The sequence below is a fragment of the Triturus cristatus genome, chromosome 7 (assembly GCF_964204655.1).
Source record: "Triturus cristatus chromosome 7, aTriCri1.1, whole genome shotgun sequence".
NCBI lineage: Eukaryota > Metazoa > Chordata > Amphibia > Caudata > Salamandridae > Triturus > Triturus cristatus.
Window position 1 is genome coordinate 1,722,491,861 of NC_140590.1, and position 21,203 is coordinate 1,722,513,063.

At 46.1% G+C, this 21,203-nt stretch overlaps 1 protein-coding gene and 1 long non-coding RNA gene across 3 annotated transcripts in view; one reads left to right on the forward strand and one right to left on the reverse strand.

Annotated features, from left to right (window-relative positions):
* The window catches only part of LOC146812896 (uncharacterized), a 395,123-nt gene that overhangs the window by 363,928 nt on the left and 9,992 nt on the right, over positions 1-21,203 (forward strand). The gene's annotated exons all lie outside the window — the stretch shown is intronic.
* LOC146812897 (ovostatin-like) overlaps positions 1-21,203 on the reverse strand; it is a 433,862-nt gene that overhangs the window by 247,442 nt on the left and 165,217 nt on the right. For both annotated transcript variants that reach the window (XM_085619963.1, XM_085619962.1), the window contains exon 14: positions 6,816-6,961. In XM_085619963.1, the coding sequence (XP_085476089.1) occupies positions 6,816-6,961 (146 nt within the window). The remainder of the gene's footprint in view (positions 1-6,815; positions 6,962-21,203) is intronic.

Sequence of the window (21,203 nt, forward strand, 5' to 3'; positions counted from 1 at the left end):
AAGGAACCTGAAATCAGAGAGGACAGAGTCTGGGTCACTTACCAGTGACCAAGGGCAGGATGGACCAATGCCCACAGATGTCGGGTGCTTCAGGTGAGTTGATGGGTGTCTTGACTCTTCAGCCACGAGGTCCAGGAGGTGCCGATGATGACCAGGAGCTGAATTCGAGCTGTGCCACAAAGTCTGCCGAGTGCTGTGGTGTCGGCGACCAGATTGGACCCAACAAGCCTTGGCAACGGCAAGTTACTTGAAAGCAGAGAAAGGACGTTGGTGCAGACCAGCAAGGTTTGGGGGACTCACCCAGAGAAGGTAAGTCGGGGCACATCTGGAGCAACCAGGAAAGCCCAGTCAGAAGAGGAGTTGCCTTCGTGGGGACCTACTAGCCAACGGGCTAGCGATCGCGAAGGAGCCTCGAGCGGTTGCACTGGAACCTGGCCCACGGGTAACTCGTGGAGTGGAGGCCAGAAATCTTCGGTGCTGGAGATGCTCAAGACTGGGGCTACTAGAAGCCCAAAACACAACTTCGAGGAAGACCAGGTAGATGATGTTGCTGCAAAAGTTCACTGTGTCCAGGGGTCACGGTTCCACGTCACCCACGACAGACACGGGCCTCAGCTTTGCTGTGGACTCAGGGTAGCCTCCGGGAAGTCTGGAAATCCACCTCTGGTGATGCAAAGATTTCAGAGTCCGGCGGGAGCTTCAGCGATGCAGACCAGTCAGTTGCTTCTTTTGTGGCTGCCAAGCCGGGTAATCACTCCTTGACCCCAACGGAGATTTCTTTAGTCTTCTAAGCAAAGTAGAACGTCGAAGGTCCAGGATATATATTACAGAGTTTCGTCCAGGGTAATCTAAAGTCGCAAGGACTGGGTTCCCATACTTATACAAAGTTTGGGGGTTGGCCATACTCTAGGGACCCACCTATGGGAGGGTTTGGAAAGAGGGGTGGTTACACCCATATCCTTTGTGCGGTTTTGTGCCAGAGCAGGGGCAGGTAGCCCCTGCAACCGGTTTGAACTGGACTATGCACAGGAACACCAAGTGTGCCCCCAGTGCAGGACTTCAAAGCACCAGAGAGTGCTCCCGCCCAGCCCCAATACAAATCTGCCTGTCTGGGGAGGAAACCTATGTTCCAGGCCTCCCCTGCTGGAGTTTCAGTCAGCAGCAGGAGGCCAGATCCGTGTCTGTGGCAGAGGCATCCATTTTGTGATGCCAGGGCTGTAGAAAGTCCTACTGGGTTAGACCAGTTTGAACATGTTTCTCCCTCTAGAAGGGTGGAATGCTACCCCCACCGCCAGAACTGGCGGGGGCGGGGTAGTTTTCCAAAGCGGTTGACACCAAACAAGACATGTTTTTCGTGCAGCCATCCAAACGTTAGCATTTACCGCAAGGTTATAATGCACTTAAGAGTATATGGTCAGGCTGCACCACAAACAGCATCAGAGGTGGTACTCCGAACGCTGCAGCGGGGCTCTGCTCATGCAGGGGCACCCTCTCACATAAAAACCAAGCACCCTGCCTTCAGGATTGTTAAGGCCTGCCATAGGAGTGACTTATAGGTGTTATATGTGTGTGCAATGGTAGTGATATAGGTAGCCTATACCACTGTAAGGGGTGCAAGCACCACCTTACCCAGGCGGCAGTAGCAGACCTGTGGTGCCATTTTGGAGTGCTTCCCAGGGGTGGCATAATACATGCTTCAGCCCCTGGTAGGCTTCTGAGGTACCTATGCCCTAGGTACATTGTATACCATATACTAGGGGCTTATAAGGCACTCCAGAATCCAATTAGATATGTACAGAATGTACATGGAAATCACTTTAGAGAGGAAGCAGCTAGGCTGGGGTCCTGATTAGCAGGGCCACAGCCAGACTAAGGTCGAAAAACAGTGAAACACCAGCAAAAAGTGGGGGTACCCATGTGAAGCAGATCCTACTCTCCTACACCATAGATCACTCAGGTCTAATTTACGTGACACTGCTAAGCAGTATTACAATTAAAAGTGATTAGATGAGCACACAGCCCCCAAGGGTCGTCTAGCACGTGGCACTACGCGCTATTAACGAGGCTGAGTGAGAGTGTGCATGGCTCGCTAAGCAAACAACATTACAGTTTACCATCATCACAGAAGTACTTTAAAAACAAGCATTGGCATGGCCAATAGCTCTCACGTTTGGGGCCTTATAAGTATTTAGCCATACAGCACATTATCCTGGATGCTACAACATCTACTGCTCTTTAACATGGAAGTGTTGACTCTAATAGGCACATTATAGCACTGCATTGAGAAGTATTTATTTAAAGTGTTATTTCTGTACAAAGGGTAGTGAACTTGTGACTGATTGAATGATTCTTGTGGTCTTTGTAATGTTATTATCGGAACACCTTCCATAATGTTCATTAATTGATCCACTGAACCCCACAGGTTAAAGCATTCAACTTGAAACCAGACAGTTGCTGGTGGGGGAGGGGTGCTGGTGTTCTACTTGTGATAATGCATGACGCATCGTTTTAAGAGAAGAAAGCCACTACCTAGTCCTGATAAATAAAAATGAAAACCTGGCAGTGACAGGAAACACATTAAAAGAATAATTCACTGTGAACCCCTGATCTCTAAAACAAATTCTCCTACAACACAATGCACAATACTCGATTTGCTCATAAAATGAGATACGTCTGCAGCTACTGTAGAAATCCATCTTAAGAAAGAGAAACATTTCACACTGTGCTGGGGGACAGGATGGGTGTTTTTTCACTCTCGTTTATGTGATGGTCCATCATGCTGCACAGTTTTCTCAGGAATTTCTCAAGAAGCATATCGTGTATCCGCAGTAACTGATAAAGTTTGAGACTGGCCATCAAACTGCACAATCATTATTTAGCCATACACAATGCCCTGCACGTGAAACCCATTTTTAAGGTATTACAATGGCTTATAAGTGCAGTATATAAATACAATCATAAAATGCCATGTTCCAAGCTGCACAGGCTCTTCGTTATTTGTATATGCAAAGATGCAGGAAGTTAGCTCATGGTGTGAAAGACTGAAGCCCCTCCCCTCCCTTTTCATTATTGCAATTTTATATACATCAAGCTCAAACAGAAGGTATTTGAGTGCTTGACCTGAGCACCAGTTATATTATGCAATGTTCGATTCCTTGATAGGCACGTGAGATTAAGTGGTTTGCACAGAATCACAGGGTGTTGAGCCGAAGCCGAGCCTCGAACCAAGTTCCAAACTATGTAGCTCTGATTATGCACTTGCTCCAAAGCTGTACCGACGATATTGCGTATTGTTAGAGACAGAAGTAGCATTGTGTAAACTCTAAAATATATAAGTATTTATTATGTGAAACCACACATTGCAAAAGTAATCCCTGGGCTGTCTCCCCATGCTGTGGTGGGTGGGCAGAAACTGTGAGAGACTTCGGCAGAACAATGGATGAAGAAGGCTCACTGAAAGGCATTGTAAGTAAGCATGCATAGTGCCTATATATTTATTTAAAACAACAAGTTTTGGATTACGTCAGTCCCAAAAAAATGGGTGATCTCGGAAAGAAGCGGTTTACCAAAGGGAGAGAGGAGCCAGACACTGTTTTCTAGCAGTGACCCGCAATGCCACACAGGCCAATTACGGGGAAGTGCCCTGAATATGATCTGGTTGCAGTCGCTTCCTGCATCCACTCAATCAGGTGATGAGAGCGCTGCGTTTAGGCTGTAATGGCTCCGGCTGCGCTCGCGGCTGAAACCAGTTCGCACTAATGGCCCATGGTGCTCTGCGCACTGGCAGGCTGCGCCTTTTGGGGGGTTAGACTGGTTTATTGGATTGTTGTTCCGACAGGCTCGGATCAACCGCCATGTTAAAGATTTAAGGGGCATATCTACAAGGCGGCGATAAAAAATTATCGCCGCTTTTGCGGACGTTTTCAGCCGAAAAGCAGCGATAATTTTATCGCCATATCAGCAAGGTCACGCTATCGCGTGAAACCTTGCCTTAGCGCCTGAATTCCTAACGCCCGTCTTTGCATCTGTGGGCATTCCTCTCCAGGATAACGGGAGAAATGTTGCTAGGCGACATTTCTCCTATTATCAAGCCTCACGCAAAGCAGCATAGCGACAAGAAAAGTAGCAATAACCTCTGTTTTCGCGACTTTCCTAACGCCTGCTTTGAAACTGACTTAGCCATGATATCCTATCGAAGGTGGATATCATGGCTAAGTATGTGAGGCCCTATCAGCAAGCTATCGCCAAACTTCGTGGGATTATCGCTGGGTTTCCAGCGATAATCTCACGTTTGGCAGTTAGCGCTAGGATTTTTATCGCTTTTGAGATAAGCGTTGTTAATAGCACGCTATCTCAGCGATAAAAATCCAAGCTAGCCAGCAATAATTATCCGAGCGCTAAGTGCGCTCAGCGATAATTATCACCGGTTGTTGCTGATATGCCCCTAACTAAGGTGCAGTGTGTTTAACGCCAAAAAGTTCAGCAAGAAGTGTTTTGACTAGGAACTAGGAAGACGGAAATACTTTTAAATGCAGACGAAGGTTGTTTTCCCTAAACCAAAGCCAAAAAATATACGTAAACTAGCGCCAAGCCTGGGTGCCACATTCATGCACCCCCCTGAGGGGGCGAAGGGCATTAATATGCTACAGTGCGGCTGCACAAGGCATTTACAGTCACATCCTGGTCCAGAAAAACAAGGCATCAGCAATGCAAACGATACTAGGGGTCCTTTGTATAAACCCACACAGATCGCGCCCCTATGCTGACCCAATGTAGCCTTCTTGTGTCAAGGAATCGTTTGTCGATGTCGCTTGTCTTGGCACCCTCACCTGTGAGAACAGAAGTATTTCAACAAGAGCTCCGGATTATACATGTACTTGGCTTTACAGCAACATAGCAGAACGGCTAGGGCGTCGGACTTCGAAGCTGGGAAACCCGATTGGAGTCTCGGCACCGAAGCTCAGACATCCTTTGATTCTGAGCAAATCAGGTATCTCCCTGTGCCTAAAAATGAATGTGTCCGCTTAATGGGCTCTGATACCTCACGGTCGAGTTAGCACTATTAACAGCATGTTAAAATGCATTGTTTATTAAAGTAAATCGTGCGCGTTCCCATAATCCCTGTGCCAACTAAAAGTCCACCCAGACAGTTTCCGGCTGTAACAGTCTGCGATGCCCAGAGGAGAGAAGGGGCCATCACACGCCCTGTGCAGGAGGAAGCTGCGATGGCCAAAAAAAGCATTCCCTTAGTGAAATCGCCTCTGCTGAAACAAGCAATGGAAGGAGGGAGGATTGAGGGGAATGGACAAATAGAAAGCCATAATTTCGGAATGGCACAAGAGAGAACCAATGGCAATTGGTAGATTTGTCAAAGCCACACAGAGAGATACAACAGGCCATCGCTGATGCTTAACCTAAAAATGACCGCCGCCCACTTAGGCACGTACCTAATGCAGGAGGCATCGTGGATTGGTGGGCTGGGGATGGTCGGTCGGGTCCCTCCTGCGGGATCATCATACTGATGTGCAGTCGGTGCCGAAATCCGTGCAGCAGTGAGGTTGTGATGATCATATCCCAGGCTCGGCCCGCACTGCCACAGTGCATTATCAAGCGACCTGGCAGCTCTGAGCTAGCCTGCGGTGCGCAGCACTCCCTCTTCAGTCCTCCCCCCGGCCCCCACTGTGGACTGGTGCAAAGAACCGGCAAAAAGGGTCGAAGGACTGGGCAGCCTGCAGCACTGCATGATTTTTGTTTGCTCAAACTAAAGAGCAGCCAACTTTAATGAAGCCCGCTCGCTCCACGGGCTGGCTGACCTCAGGACGGACCATGTCTTGTCTCACCCCACTGACCTTAGCCTATAACTGTGTGTGTGTCTCAAGAGCCTTTTTACAAGTCATGATTGGGGATGTGTCAGTCTAACGAGATACATTTTAGCGAGAGAGCAGAGCTGTGAGCTGAGCAGATCAGCCCAGTCCCCGTAGCCCGCTGGGAGCAGCACGCACAGAGCTACTGCTCACAGTCATTACATGATGGTGCATTATAGCAGCGCTCCGCATGACAGCTGAGCAGAACTAGGATGCGTGATCAATGCATTTCAGTGTGGCGATGCAGACCACCACACTGAAAGGCGTTAGACTAACGCTTGATTCGTGGTACTTGGCAGGGCTGGCCGGAGCTGTATCCCTTACGGGACACCACTTCAGCCATCTTGTAATGAGGGCCTTTGAGTGATGAAGATTATTTGCAAGTATCCGAGACAATATGCGTTTCAACACTGACCATAATCAGTAAGTAAAGAGAAGCAACAAACAAGCAAAAATGGCCAGAAAGTGAGAGGAGAGACTACATTTCTCTAGTAAGGTGAATTATTTTAGCTGGTGTGTGTGTGTAAACTTGAGATGTCTTACTGCTGAAAAATAGTTTTTTACACCTCACAGAACTAACAGCAAGAGAAAATTAAACATTACTCATCCATTTTTCACAGGTAAGGGAACTTCATCGAACGATTGCCTAAGGATTCTAGGAGAATTTTTTCTCCCATTTTCTATAATACATCTGCACAATGCAAATATATTTTCTTACTCTCAAAAGTATTAAGATTTTTGGAAATAAACACTCAGGGGCATATTATCAAGAACGGCGTTAAAATTATCACCGCTTTAGCGGCAGTTTCCTGCCGCTAAAGCGGCGATAATGGGCTCGATAATATGCCCTTGAGAATTCCAATAGATGCGGCGATAATTTTAAAGCCGTTCTTGATAATATGGCCCCCATTTTTTTATATCCCACCAAAGTGAATGGCAAATCTGTCTCACCTTGTTCTCAAAGCACTTCTGCACCTGAAATGTGGTGTGATGTCCTACGACCTCCCCAGAGCCCATCAGGATTGACGCCATGACTGTAGCAGTCGGCGCTAAGTCAGGGTTTACCAAAATGGTGAACGTCATGTGGCCTTTACCGTCTAAAAGAGAAAGATAAGGAAACGTCAGAAAGAGCACACAAGTGGGCCAAGAAAAAGGTGTAAAGCAATCAACTCCAGAACCAGGTAGTTTGTCAGAATCTCAAGAACAAAAATATAATCCCACATAAATATTGTGGCCAAATGCCATGTAAAATACGATCACTCCATTTAATGAATATTTTCAATTATAAACGTCAAAGGACAACATTTTTTGTAAAAATTTTACTGGGACTCAATACATCTGTTAACCATATTTAAGCCTAAATATACAGGTGCCATACCTGAGAAGAATAAGTGCCATCAGTTACTGCCCAGGAGAATATGGCATTTTTTAGAAATGTTTCATTTGTCCATGCGTTTAGACCGCCATGCTGGTCCCAAGGGGGAGCCAAGCCCAGAGACGTTTTAAGGCATGGGCAAAGTGGGCTCTGGCCCAGTGCCCCACACTTTCAGGGGACCCCCTGATAGAATCAGCTCTGTTCTGCAGAGGGTCTTGCCCCGATGACCTTGAATAATTCTTAAACAAATTGTTTCAAATACGGTTTTCCTTTCATTCGTTTTTAATGTGTGAGAGTCTATTGTAGACATTTTGCAGAGTAATGAGTTTCGTGCAACATCAATACATTTTCTTCTGTTTCAGACCAAAACAGGACCTCACATATGAGAAACTGGAAGGTGTCACGGCGATTATTTGTAGTAATATTAGTAAGCTTCTGCTGCATTACAATAATTAAAACATATGCCACTATCCCTGAATATTAGATGTAAACACATTTACAATTTGGACCACTCTGGTTGTGCATTGTCAGTGACCTGGCCAAAGCGGGCATGAAAGAGCCGAATTAGATCAGAATTTTAAATCTGTTCTTAACAGTAACCCCTAAAATACGATTGACCCAGGGCCACCAAAATCCTTAAGATGTCCCTGGCCAAGCCCTGTTTATTGCCACAGGGATATGTGACCTTCATGCAGCAGTGCTCAGTGCTTCAGGGGAGAGTTAGACAGGGCCGGACTGGCAAAGATGCTCGACCGGACCCCCGGGGAGTTGGGGGTGCGGCAGAGCTGTTTGCCAAGGCCGTTTTCGGCCGATTTCGTTACAGCGGCTGAAATTGCAGCTATGCTGCAAAAACGTCCCTGTAACAAAATCGGCCCCCAGGGGCCCAAAACCGGCCCCCAACCCTGGCAGCCTACCGGGGAAATGCCCGGTGCCCGATACGGCCAGTCCGGCCCTGGAGTTAGATGGGGGTGGGGGTATGTTTTGACATAAGGAAGTGGAGATGGAGGGAGAAAGTAAAGACCCCACATTTATTTTCTGTGCCTTGTGGTGCTTCTTTGGCTTGTTGGTGGAAAGATTTTCTTCATAATATAGAAACTTGTACTGGACTAATAAACAGCAATCCATGTGCTGACAGGTTTTTACTTCTGTCCATATTACTGACAGGACAAAATGAAATCCTATCTTTCTGTCCTGTACTCCCTTAATTTCTTAGACTGTAACAGACCCCCTAATTTAAAATCACTTTGCTCCAGATTGTAGTCTTTATATTATATACCTTAAAAGTGGTTAAGCAAACCATATAAATAATTAACACTTTACTTCAGTGAAGCTTATCCTGTCTCTCATCTTTAATGTAAATGTTTAAAATGCTAAAATAACTGATATTACAGAAATATTCTAAAACCAAAATATCAGGTCACAGATCCCATTGTATTCAAATTACCAGTATTCATTAAGAAACACGAGCATTTGCACAGTCACTTTGTAATTAAGTAATTATGTAATTGCTCACATATAAAACCCTATCTCGAGCCATCGATAAAGAAAATAATTGTGGTGATGCTTTAAGTGAATTACTCCTGCTGCATCTACTTTCCCTGTGTTCTTTGAGGACATAGTGACACAAAGGTAAATATGCACACGTATATTTACTTAGATGTGTATTTCCTACTATTCTTTAGAAGTTACTTTTCATGTTATAGCTATTCACCATTTCTGAATGGAAATTTACACCTATGTGTAGAATTACATGTCCCCCCACCTCAAATGAGAGGGTTGCGCCACCTAGAAAAAGAATCTACAAGTCTAAAGTTGCATCTGTGGTGGATATTTCTCTTTGGCAAAGTATAGAGAAAAGTGTTAACATTTATTATTCTTTAATTAATTTGAAAAATATGATATAGATGAAATACATTTAAGGAATTTAAAATTAAGTGTTTGTCTATAATTAATAAAATGCCACAGCATGGTATTTAATCTAATAAATATGAATTAAATAATAAATGAATGTTAATAATATATGAATCCAACCCCAACTTATAAAAATATAGCCTAAAGAATAATTTAAGAAATTACTATTACTCACTAATATTCGTTATTTTTATTCTACAGTTAATACATTTAGGAAAAAGTTGTGTGAATTTTCACATTTTTATTGAAAGATTAAGGTTCATTAAAAAAAAATTGGTTTAACATTAACTTTTAAAATATGATATTAATCAATACAAATGTATATTTTTATCAACAAAAAATGCACATATGAATGAAATCCCAAACACATTTAATGTATTTACTATTTGTTCCTACAGGGTGTTTTTTTTAAATTTAATTTCTTAATTATTTACTAATGGAGCTTATTGGAATACCAGAAGTTGGCCATGTTTAGTGCTTGACTTACTTTATGGAATGGTTGGAGTTCATTTGAGCTTGTTTTAACATTTTTATGGGTGTAGTAACTTCAAAAGTGTAGTTTGTGATAGCAATGGTCTTAATCTCTTGTGGGTATGTGTTTGTATTAGTATATCCCTGTCTAAGCCCCGCTTCAAATTTCCCTAAACCCCTGCCATTTAGTTGTAGATATTCGCCATTTTCCCACAAATCGCTGCGGTCCCTCCTATGTTTATTATGAAAAGGCATAGATGATGTCCACCTTGGCAGATCTCCAGACAGAAAAGATAGGAGAGGCGGAGACCTCCAGCCGTAGGTGTGTAAATTACATTTTGTATTATATGAGCATGACTTTACTTACAACAAAACGTAGTTTCTGAATCAGGCCCTTAATGTCCAAGTTTAAACACAGTTTCATGAATATTTAATTCAATTTACAATTCATATAATTATATTCAATCAGTGCTTTTGCTGCCTGTTGATCTAGAAACTTTACAAACCAATGTACATAGTGATTGTTGGATAGTGGGTTATTGGTAGGGGCAAATGTAGGTCTGCCACTGGCAATAAGGCCACTAACACATGGTAGGACTCAGCATAGGTCTTAGAAAATGATTCCTATGCTCAACCCTTGGTAATGTGGCTGCGAACAGACAGACTTAACTTCAAAGACAGGTATGTAAAGCATTTAAAAACACCATTTCAGTAAATAATTAAGACACAATACATAATAAAAGTCCAACGCCAATTTATAAAAATAGGAAATATTTGTATCTTTAAAATGACACCACAATGACAAAAATCCAATGTAGGGAACCAGAGATATGAATTTTGAAAGATTTAATAAAATATAGCACTTAGAAGATTATAGCACCATATTGTGATTCCTGCTTGCGATAGACATGGGCAAAGTCAAAGTTTCATGCCGGGCGCAATGGAGCCCTGAGCAGCTACAGCTCCCGGCAGGTCCCAGTCTCAGTTTCTACCTTCACACTTAGAAACTTTTCTGGAGCTTTTCTTCCCGAGGGTCCTCCAAGCTCCCAGCCAGTCCAAATCCGGTGAGGGTTCGCCGGCTTGACTTGTGACGAGGTCCCGGTCAACTTCCTTGGAGCGGACTTAGAAAATATTTCAAGATTCCTTCAGCGGGACAACCCAGGAATCCAGGCCGACACGCGATGGAAGACAGGTGGTTTGGCTCTCGCGGTTGCTCCCGGTGACATTTTCTACGAGCGGACTTTTTCTCTCGGGGTCTCTCGATGCTCCTCATGTAGCCGGATCCGGTGAGGGTTCACCGGCTTCAGCTTTCTTCTAGTCCTAGTCAAACTCTGGAAGTTGGACCCGTGGAGCTTTTAGCGGGATGAACCTGGATGGCTTGTCCGGCTCACGGTGGAAGGCAGGTGGCCTGGCTGACCAGGTTGAGTCGGTCCCTCTATGGAACTTTTTTTTCAAATTTGCTCCAAAGTTCTCCAAAGTTCTTGAACTTCTTCCTGAAGTTCCTCAAGGGGACCCAAAGTGTCTCAAACTTATTCCAAGGGTCTGGAAACTCCAAGATGGTCCTTGAAAGTTGGGGACATCAGTTCCCACAATCCACTGGTGCAAAACCCTTACAAATCCACTGATGGTTCTCCAATGTGTAGATTTAGTTGGTGATGTTCCAGTTAAGCTCTTTTAACCTGTATCTTTCAGGGAGTCCACTCTTTAGTTCTTTTTCAGCAAAATAATCCACAGGGCTGTAGTTTCAGATGGTGCAGTTTTCAGAGGTAAGGCCTTAGAAATCTTTGCACAGCAAAACTTCCCAGCAGGGCACTTCTTGCTTCAGTAAGTTTCAAGCAGCAGATCTGGAGGGCTCTGCCCCTCTCAGATATTTATTCCAAGTTCTCTGGGTCATGCAGGAGGTCATTTCTGACCAATGGGAGCAGGGTAACTCCTCAAAGTTATGACCACATCCTGTAGAGGGTGGCTGTCACGATTTCCTGGCCGGGTGTTATGCTAGCTGTACGCGCGTATTTCCGGCCAGGAACTACATTCCCCAGAATGCCCAGAGGGACGCGACGTGCGTAAGCAAGGGCGGAGCCAGAATCAGGAAACAGGATACAAAGCGGCTAAGCCCCGGGCGGCGTTGCCGATTATTCCTTTTCGTGGTCTGTTCCAGTGGCAGTTAGGATAGTCTTCGCCTCCGTGGTAGCGGTAAGAGGGTTCTGGAGTCTTAACTCTCGGAACCGCCATTTCTTAGCTTTGGTCCGCCAATGGACAGTGGATAGTCCTGGGATCTCCTCTGTTGGCCGTAACGTGCTTTCCAGCCGTTACTTGCAGAGGGGAGTCGTCGCCCGTAGTGGCGCGTGGGTTACCTGCTCCCTGTTGGAAAAAGGCTGACTCGTGGTCCTTTGTTGCAGGGAGGGTATAGTGCCCGCGAGTTATCTCCCAGCAGTTTAAACGTCTGGTTTGGTGAGCATGCAGTGAGCTGTGTCTTTCGTACTGTGGAATAAAGACAAGCTTTCACTTATACACCTTTGTTGGTGAAGCGTGCAGTGTGCAGTGTCTTTCGTACTTTGGAAAGAGACACGCATTCACGAATAAACATTTGTTGATGAGTGTGCTGGGTGCAGAGCCTTTCGTACTTTGGGAAGTTTACATATCAGAGCGTCCGCTCATCGCAGTGAGTGTTGGTGTGTGAATTGACTTATGAAGGGAGGAATAAACACACCGCCATAAATGAGACTTTATTTTCCGTTATCATCATCCTTAAGTTAAGTATTTAGAGAGTGGGTGTGGTTGTCAACCACGCAACTATTGTGTTCGGTGGAGAACACCTCAGAGTTCCCTTATTTAACTGAAGCTCCAGGTGGGGCAATATACACGCAACTAGCGTGATCAGATATGTGTTCCAGGGTGGAGCACTTTATTGTGCAGTAGTTTTGTTTTCTCTTTTCTTCATTTTCTCAGGAACTACCAGGAAAGCCTAGTAGGGAACCCAGGTTTCCTGTTCCGGATATACGTCTGGTTGGTCTCCTACTGCATCACTTTGGATATCTATGTGAATGTGTTCCAAGACACCTTTCTTTTCTTTACAGGTAGGAAAGGAGATGTAGAACGGTTGAGTGTAGTAGAAAGGGGGGATTAGAAGTAGGAAGAACGATATAGCTGTTTGGATTTTATATTGTTTCTTTCTTTCTCTACACAGGTCTCCCTCCCCGCAGTCCCCATCCTTTACTTCCCCCGCTCAATTGCCCCAAGAGTCTGTGTATTCTACATGTGCCAGACTTGGGTCGATTCAGAGGTGGGCCCCCATAGAGCATCGACACAGCCCTGAGGACTCGGATTTGGAAGGCACGACAGTGGCATTAATTTGTCCCAGAGTGAATCAAATCTTCCAAATCTATAATGGCTGATTTTCCAGCAAGGAGGTAAGAGCTGGCTAAACACAACCCTAGGATGGCTAATTTACTTAGACTCTCCCCCCTGTATCTGCTCATACCTTCCGTAATCCTGCCATCTACCTGAAGTGGTAAGTTCAGAGCTGTAAATGACACTGTCCTCTGCTCTCCTCTTTGAAGACCATGGTTTACGACCTCTCCCCCTGGCCAGGCATTCCTATGGGACAGCACACTGACCTCCCAGTAGAGCTGGTCAAACCCAGGGGCTTTTTATCACGTCTACAGGGCAGCCTGGCTAATCCACTTAACTCTGATCAATCAGGGCAGACCACTGGAAGGCTGAATTTGGTCATACAAATAAGGAAGTATTATAACTTCTTGTATGTACACTTTAGGAGAAATTCAACAATATGATATTGTTGGATTTAATAGTACCATTCTGGGAAGTCTTTGAATGGCATTTCTAGCCCTCTCCTATGCCTAGTTATTAGTTAATAACTGCCTACCATGTTAACCTATGTAACAGGGGATTTGCAATGGGAAAAATGACTTGGGCCATTTTTCCAGCACCAGGACTTACAAAAACATATTTTATAAGTACTTGTCTTATATCTACAGGAACCCCACCCCATGTGCAACTAGGGGAGACTTTAGGGGTTCTGATTCTGTAGAAATATTGCAGATCCTCCCTCCACAGTGCTCCTAGCATCAAAGTCGAATTTGAGTAGCACTTGACTTGCAGACTGCTTCTGGAAGAGGCTTTGCAGGACAGCCCGCAGGGAAAAGTTTGCAGCATCCAGCTACATCGTGGCAGGAGGATTCGGCGGTGCTGGTGGTTTGCCTATGACGGAAAGGGAAGAGCTGGGGGGGGCCTTCCTTCTGAGGAGGCCGCTGTATATCTTGTGCATTTCCACCATCCTTCCCTTTTATTAAGGGCTCCCCCGGGTGTTGTGTAGAATTGGTTGTTTGCTGGTGTGGGGAGGTGAAGTACTGGGTTTTTCGGAACCCAGCGGTGCCAGGGAACACACCCGAAGACTTCGAGTTCTACCTGTCTCAGACCACAGAAACACAGAGTCTTCTAGGTGAAGTCAAAGATCGTATTTATTGGCTGCAGCCAGTAGCAGGTATCCGAGAAGTACAACACAATGTATATTCTCAGGAGACTGCCCCCAAACAAAACCCAGTCTTCTCTTTTATACAAAATATTGCGCTTTAGGCCAACATTCCTTATTTTACAGTTGATCATTCACATATTTCTACCACAAAGAAAAGGCAGAGTCATGATGACAAGCACATATTTCAGTTCGTTCAACCCTTAATAAATGACCCGGCAAAGCTTAGCATTTCCATCAGATATCGACGGACCCTCAATAAAAACGGGCACCTCCTCCTCGTAAAGCGAGTCATAAAGTAGGAAACAGGGACAGGTGTGTAGATGATTAGACATGGTGTGTGTGTGATGAAAAGGTTTCGTGAGCGTTGAGCCTTGATACCAATCTCTTTCGGCCGCTGGGAAATGAACCGGCCGAACAGGTTTGACCCCAGGCAATGCAGTCAGTTCACCCAGGTCACAGAGGAGTCAGCGAAGGAGTGCGTGTCCTTCAGACCCATGCATGGCCTTAATGCTCAGCCCATGTGAGGGCAATCACTAAAATGGCGGTCGCCTCAAAATGGAACCCGAGGGTTCAGGACGGAAGTTCTGGTTTCGGACGAATTCGTCACTCGAATATGCCGTAAATGCTTGTGCATAGCATTCTAATCATTTACGGTCTGCTGATATCAAATTCGTCATGATAGAACCATACAAAACTATGTGGTTCCAAAATTTCCAGTACCACAGAGGTCTGCCCAGCTTTCGTATTCACAGGCAGTCTGACGTGAGGTAGAATAGAACAAAGAAAGATATTAGGAACAATACAGATACTGAAAAGAAATCATGCGATGCCTACATATCCCCAGCGTAGAATGCTCCTTTGGGCGGCCAACGATGAGGAATTCTTTAGAATATGTTCATCATTGGGTCAATTGGGGATAGATTGTTGGTCAACTTTTGGGGTTGTCCAAAACCCAGAGCTTAGCTCGCATTGGATGTCCGTACATAGGTGTGCAGTGAAGAAAATCCCGAAAAGAGACCCAAAATTTTTATTAGTAATCTCAGTAACCAGGGCCCCAAATAATCAGGGGGCCTGCGTTGCCAGAGCTGGTTCAGAGGCCAGGAGGGAGATGTCTCAGCTGGCGCTGCTTGTGAGCCTGAAGAGGTGGCAGGCAGGTCTGCAGATGATTTGGGAATTTTCTTTGAGGGCCAGTGACAGTCTTGAATTGTTGGGGCCTAAATCTCAGCAAACACTCTTACATCTATCACACTGCAGTTTTGGGTGGTTTGGGACCAAAATCTCTGCTAACTAAATTTAAATGCAATCTCAACTGCTGCCCCTGCAGGTTGTGCTCGATTTGAGCCCGGCTCAGTGGTTCCTGCCACATTGACCCACTTGCAGATGTTTACTCTGAGGTTACTAAAGGCACACTGCAGTCACAATGTGAGCTGCTGGGTGGGGGAGGCTCTACAAACTCAGACCCGCTCTATAGTAGCTGGCAACGTGCAACTGGTTTCCCCATGTGTGGTTTGCGAGCATTGCACTTTCCGGGAACTATCATGGATGATGGCCATCTATCATAGTTTACCGAATTGAACCTTCTGCCGTCTTTTGGCACAATTAGGTTTATTCATTGATCCACCGCGAGAAACCCAGGAGCACATTGTTTTAAGGTCTGTCGCCTAAGAGTTCTTTAGTAACGGCTAGGACAGTCAATTGTGGATCCGTAATGACATCAATTGAATGTTGGCATTTTGCCCACTGCCAACCTAGCAGCTTTGCACATGCACACATGAGGGTCTTTACTTTGTGCCAATTAATTATAATGGGGGAGGTGGCCGAACCTCGCACTACAGGTGCCAACAACAGTGGTAAGGCAGCTCCTCACTGCCAAGTCACTGGTACTATGCAATGCCACGCCTCATGGCCTATTCCCATGGACCTGCTGCTAATCCATCATCTCCAGCACAAGTTGCAGTAAATGCAATAAAGTCATAGAGGTTGCAGCTCAAACAGGCAACAGCCTATAAATAACGACAGGATGGAAGGCCTATGGCGAGGTGCACTGGTAATATTTTGTTCCCTTATACAGTATTTATTTAATGGTTAAACAGGTACTAAGGTGGGGCTACCTTTGGCAGTATTTCCAGGCCTGAACGTACGTAGGGCTGAGGTATTAGTGTCCCAAGTTGCACAACATGATATACTTTTGTATAGGAAGTTTGTTAAAAGCTTCATTCGTTATAACAGTGCTAGGCTAACGGGGACAACTTGTACAAGAAACAAACATGAGTGGTTGGTTACTCAATTCTGTTGGTTAGAGGGGATGTTGACAAGAGCAGAACTCAAACTAATTAGCCTTGAACACATTATGGCGACGATTTCAGCGACGTGCATAAAAGCTGTAAATATGGTGCTAAAAGGATGGCATGCCAAGGGAGATATCTTCCATATTACACTGGGTCCCCCTCAATCCAACAGGCCTAAAGTAAACGGAGGATGCCTGATTGACTTGTTAGACCTGTTATTAGTTTTATTAAACACACCAGGTATTATGAAGTAATGACATTTGTACTCATATCATAGGTACTTCAAGGACACATGTTTTTCAATACACACACTTCGAGACAGGACTGCCCCCCCCCCCCCCCTTGAGCAAAAGAAAGTAAAACACTATATGGGTTGGCATGCTTTGAAGACGGTGGCTAGCTCGCACATGTGGGTGTTCCGCTGAGTTTGGGGGCAGGTTTGCATGCTTCATCTTGTCATCATGTAAGGGGACCATGTACCTAGGTCACACACATCAGGCAGAGGTGCCCAGTGGAAGCATGAGGGGGACTGCACAGAACAGGACACTGCACAGGTTAGATGCCGGCGAACTGTGGCTGCACTACTGCACATGGCAAAGTAAACCTGGACTGAGTCACAGGCGGGGTGTGGTGGTGGTGATCCCTACCTCTTTTCACAGGTTCACTCCCTGTTGGGTTTATCTAACGATCATCTCAATGGGCTTCAAATTGACAGCCTCTCTTGCCTCGGCCATACTGTGAGTAGGTTAGCCATGGACTTTAATAAGGTGGTGCAATGGCCCTCTAATGCTATAGTACAGCATCTAGTTTACTGGTGCTATTTGTACCATCATTAGCACCAGCAGCGGCTCACATGGGTAGCAGTATAGCTTCCTGCTATTTCACCCGGGATTGGGGCTGGCAATCTCATCAACTTTGCAGCCAGAAACGGAATAGGCAAAGACATACCTGTGAGGGTGCAACGCGCACTCAGCGAAGAGCTAGCTGAGTTTGACATACCCTGGTATACCGTCAGTGATAAATGTCAGGTTATGGGCTACACACGAATAGGAACTTTCTGTCAGCTGGGGCGTGAGTGTGCCAGTCCCAAGAGGGTGCGGGTTGCCTGGTTAGGGCTGATGGGGATGGGAGGGAGCACTAATATGGACAACCACAAGAGCACATTTTGCAGTTATAGTTCAGGTTAAATTGATTAATTGATGGCATGTTACCAGTTGCTTCAGTTAAGCGAATTGTCCTTGGGCGTGGTCAGCGAACATTTGGACTGCAATGTTGGTGGTTAGCCGGTTGTCAGGCCTTTTAGATGGGTTTTTAGCTCAGGCATGTCCAAGTATGGGTTAAGGTGCCTGAAGTCTGCCCTGGGATACATGTTCTCAGGCATGTGGAGCGGCAGAACTGAAAGGGGCTTGGGTTCGACCTCTGGTTACAGGTTCAGATCCTGGTAGATCCACTTAGTATCTCGTCCTTCTGAGGTCGATGAAACGAGTACCATTAAGTTGAGTAACAATAACATGGGCAAATTCTCCTGCCCTTTACCCTTGACTGGCAGCAATGCAAGCTGTGGAAGTTGTCATCCGACGAGTGTGCTATGGGCCAAATTTTGAGGAATCCCCTGGGTTAAGCACAAATAGGCTACTAAGTAGTGAAGGACATTTGGCATTCCCAGTATTCAAGAAAGGGCAGGTATCTATACATTTGGTTCCCCTCCGGTCCACACTGCCTGTCTGCTCCCTGGTATACTAACAGAAGTTTGGGAGGGCAAGGCGTCATCTGGGGTGGTGACTGGCGGAATATGATGGACATACTCCGACAAGTGCTATACACAAATAACTGGGTGAGAGGAACAAAGGCGGATTTGTTAACTTTTACTTCCACCCACATTGGCACATGTTGTCAGGAGTGGCTTGTCAAAGCTATTGCTCTTCAGCCAGGCAATGTTAACAGTAAACCAACACCATACCAGTTGTTTTAGGTCATCCTGGGTGCATATAGATGAAGGTCTGGGTGAGGCGGGTACCACAGATACTGGGTTCCCCCTTCGAGTTGCAGATTCAGCAGGACATGCTTGCAAGTGGGGCGATGGAAAACCCAAGGTGTTTAAGGGGACAGCCGGCCGGAAGCCACCCTGGGAGGGGTGGTGAAGTGTGCAGGCACTGGGACAGCTTCTGTAGAAGCAGCGGCCCGGGCAGGTGGGGGGTGTCTCCCCTCTCATCACCGGGGTCTGACAGCTGGGAGGCAATGAGTTGACTTTCCAGGGTAGGAGGGTCCTGCTGCCAGAATTGAATTCCCCTGGTGTAAGTTATGCATCCATCCCTGAACAGAGGGGTTTTGTTTTTTTCAGTCTAAGGTCCACAGGGAGTTGAGAAAGGATGGGGGCACCTGTTCAGAAGGGGCATGCTGGCCTCCTCCTGTCCAGTATGGGTTTGGACTGGTTTAGGCCCGGCAATCAGCAGGATGTAGGAAAGATGCCTACCTTGGTGGGGGGCCTGGTTATGACGGTGGCCACCCCCAGAGCTGTGAAGGAGTTACAGGGCGATCAAGAGTCTGCAAGGTACAGAAGGCTACTAGATTCAGCAGCACAACAAGGGTGCTAAGCCAAGGATACCCAGGGATGTCTTAGCGTTGTTCCCTGGAAGAACGACGCCACCCCGTTAGTCCTACGGGCGGTTGTGAGTCTGAGCAACCGGGGGCTGCCTGGAACGCTCCGCCCACCTGTTGGGGGGCGTGAGTAAGGCATGGACTGGCGGTCCACTGATGGGAGGGGTGGCCCCTCCCAAAATTGGTAACCACCGATTGGCGACGGCCACGGTGTAATTTGGCTCATCAGGTGGGCAGGCGGCATAGGGGCTGGCCTGCCCTTGGATCGCCCGTAAGATAACCCACCATGTTGGCATATTTGTTATGCAAATAAACCTGCAGCAATTTTCTCCACTAATAAGGTGTCTTGTGGTTTATTTATGTAGGTTGCTTTATGAGAACTGAGGAGTGTTGCCGATATTGGCACTATGTTGCAGTGCATTGATGCATAGGAATGAGACACAATGGGGCACCTGCTCAGGAGTCTGCTATTATGAGTAGATGTGGTCTGAGGGAAACAAGATCATATAACTGTATGGTTAAGGAGGTGAACAAGGCAAGGGTTCAAATTCTGCTGTCGCCATTCCTGATTCCAGGGACCCGTACCCCAAAACCTGTCAGTGGGGTAGCAGATCTGCAGCATGTCAGTATGTTTCCTGAAGAGTCCTGCCAGTTCGAAGTTAGATTTGGGTCAGTGTGCAGCCACGTTTCTATTTCCGAGATGCCAGTGTTCCAAAGGACTGCTGTAGTTCATTTGGTACATAAAAAGCTTTGGGGATGCATGAGCAGTAGAAGGCAATAAGAAATGGAGCCTGCCTCAGGTGGAGGGGGTTGCCTCCAGGCGCGCTAATCATCAGGATATTTAAGAGCAGCTGGTGTCTCGCATTGCATTTTAGATGATGGAGTCAAGTGACAACTTTATCATTATGTGCCCTCATGGATGGGATATTCCATTCTCCTTCATGGAGGGGCATTGTTTAGTTATACTCCTTGGGAGTTGATACTGATCTCCTTTAAATGGCTGGTCGTCCGCCCTGCCCACATGAACTCATGCTTCCCTTCCCACATAAAAAATGGGGTAATCCTAGGGCCAGATGTACTCACACTCCTCTGCCAGGAAAATGCTTAAAAGCCCAACTGCTAGCCGCAGCCAGAGGAGAAATATGGGTGGCTGATGCCACAACTCTATTGAAAACTTGAGTTTTCTAGTGTGCTAATGATCAGTAATTGATAAAAGGCACCAGGGTCAAGGACAGTTGTGTATCTGAACATAGGAGACGGAGAATATTGCCTCGTATAGCGGTTGTTCTGGGTACTGTTTACGTAGCTATCAGCTATCATCCCTCGGTTATCATACATTAGCTCCAATTGGTGATGAATTTTGTAGATCATTTTTAGAGCACAGTATATGTCAGATGATTTCCAGGTGCCAACCAGTTATGAGGGCAAGACCACATGTGCTACAAGGTCTTCCAACAATTCAAGCAGTGGAGCATTTCCTAAATTCAGCCACTCCAGGCCCTGGCCTATCCTTGACACCATCTTGGCTGTACATCAAGGACCAATGGAGTCCGCCATGATACAGAAGACCTTTACATGGCATACGTGTTTTCCCAGAATGCACTAGTAGTCATGCATGCCACACTGCACCCAGATCAGCTGTCGGTCGCCTTTTATTTAGAGTACCTTCTATGCAAATCCTTCTGTTTTGATGACTATTTTCCTAAGAATCGTAAGATGCGGATGGTGAAAGGCGCAGTGAGCGCGTTGGCAGCAGCAACTCACAGGGATACTACACCCAGCAGAATGTGACTGGGAAAATGGGTAGAACCAATGTTCCCATTCAGATCAGTTGCTTTACGTCGCGGTCCAAAGGTAGGTTGAATTACGTCACAGGATATGACCAGCTGGCAGGTTTATAGTCTTTACTTCCTTCCACCCCATTGGGTATTATTGGGTAGAACCAAGTTCCATTGATTGTTCACTTGCTTGCCTTTGGGGCCCAAAGGTACCTTGAATGATCTTATGGGGAATCATTGGAGATCCTCGGGTAGGGAGGTCAAAGGATGTACAGCAACAAACCTTCAGTCAGTTAACTAGTAATGGGAGCCATTGGTGTAGTACTGGGAGCCTCCATCAGATGAGGTGCAGAATTTATGGCTGTCTCCTTATAGATGGATGGGATAGGGATCGGCTGGGGAACTACAGGAAAATGGTGAGCC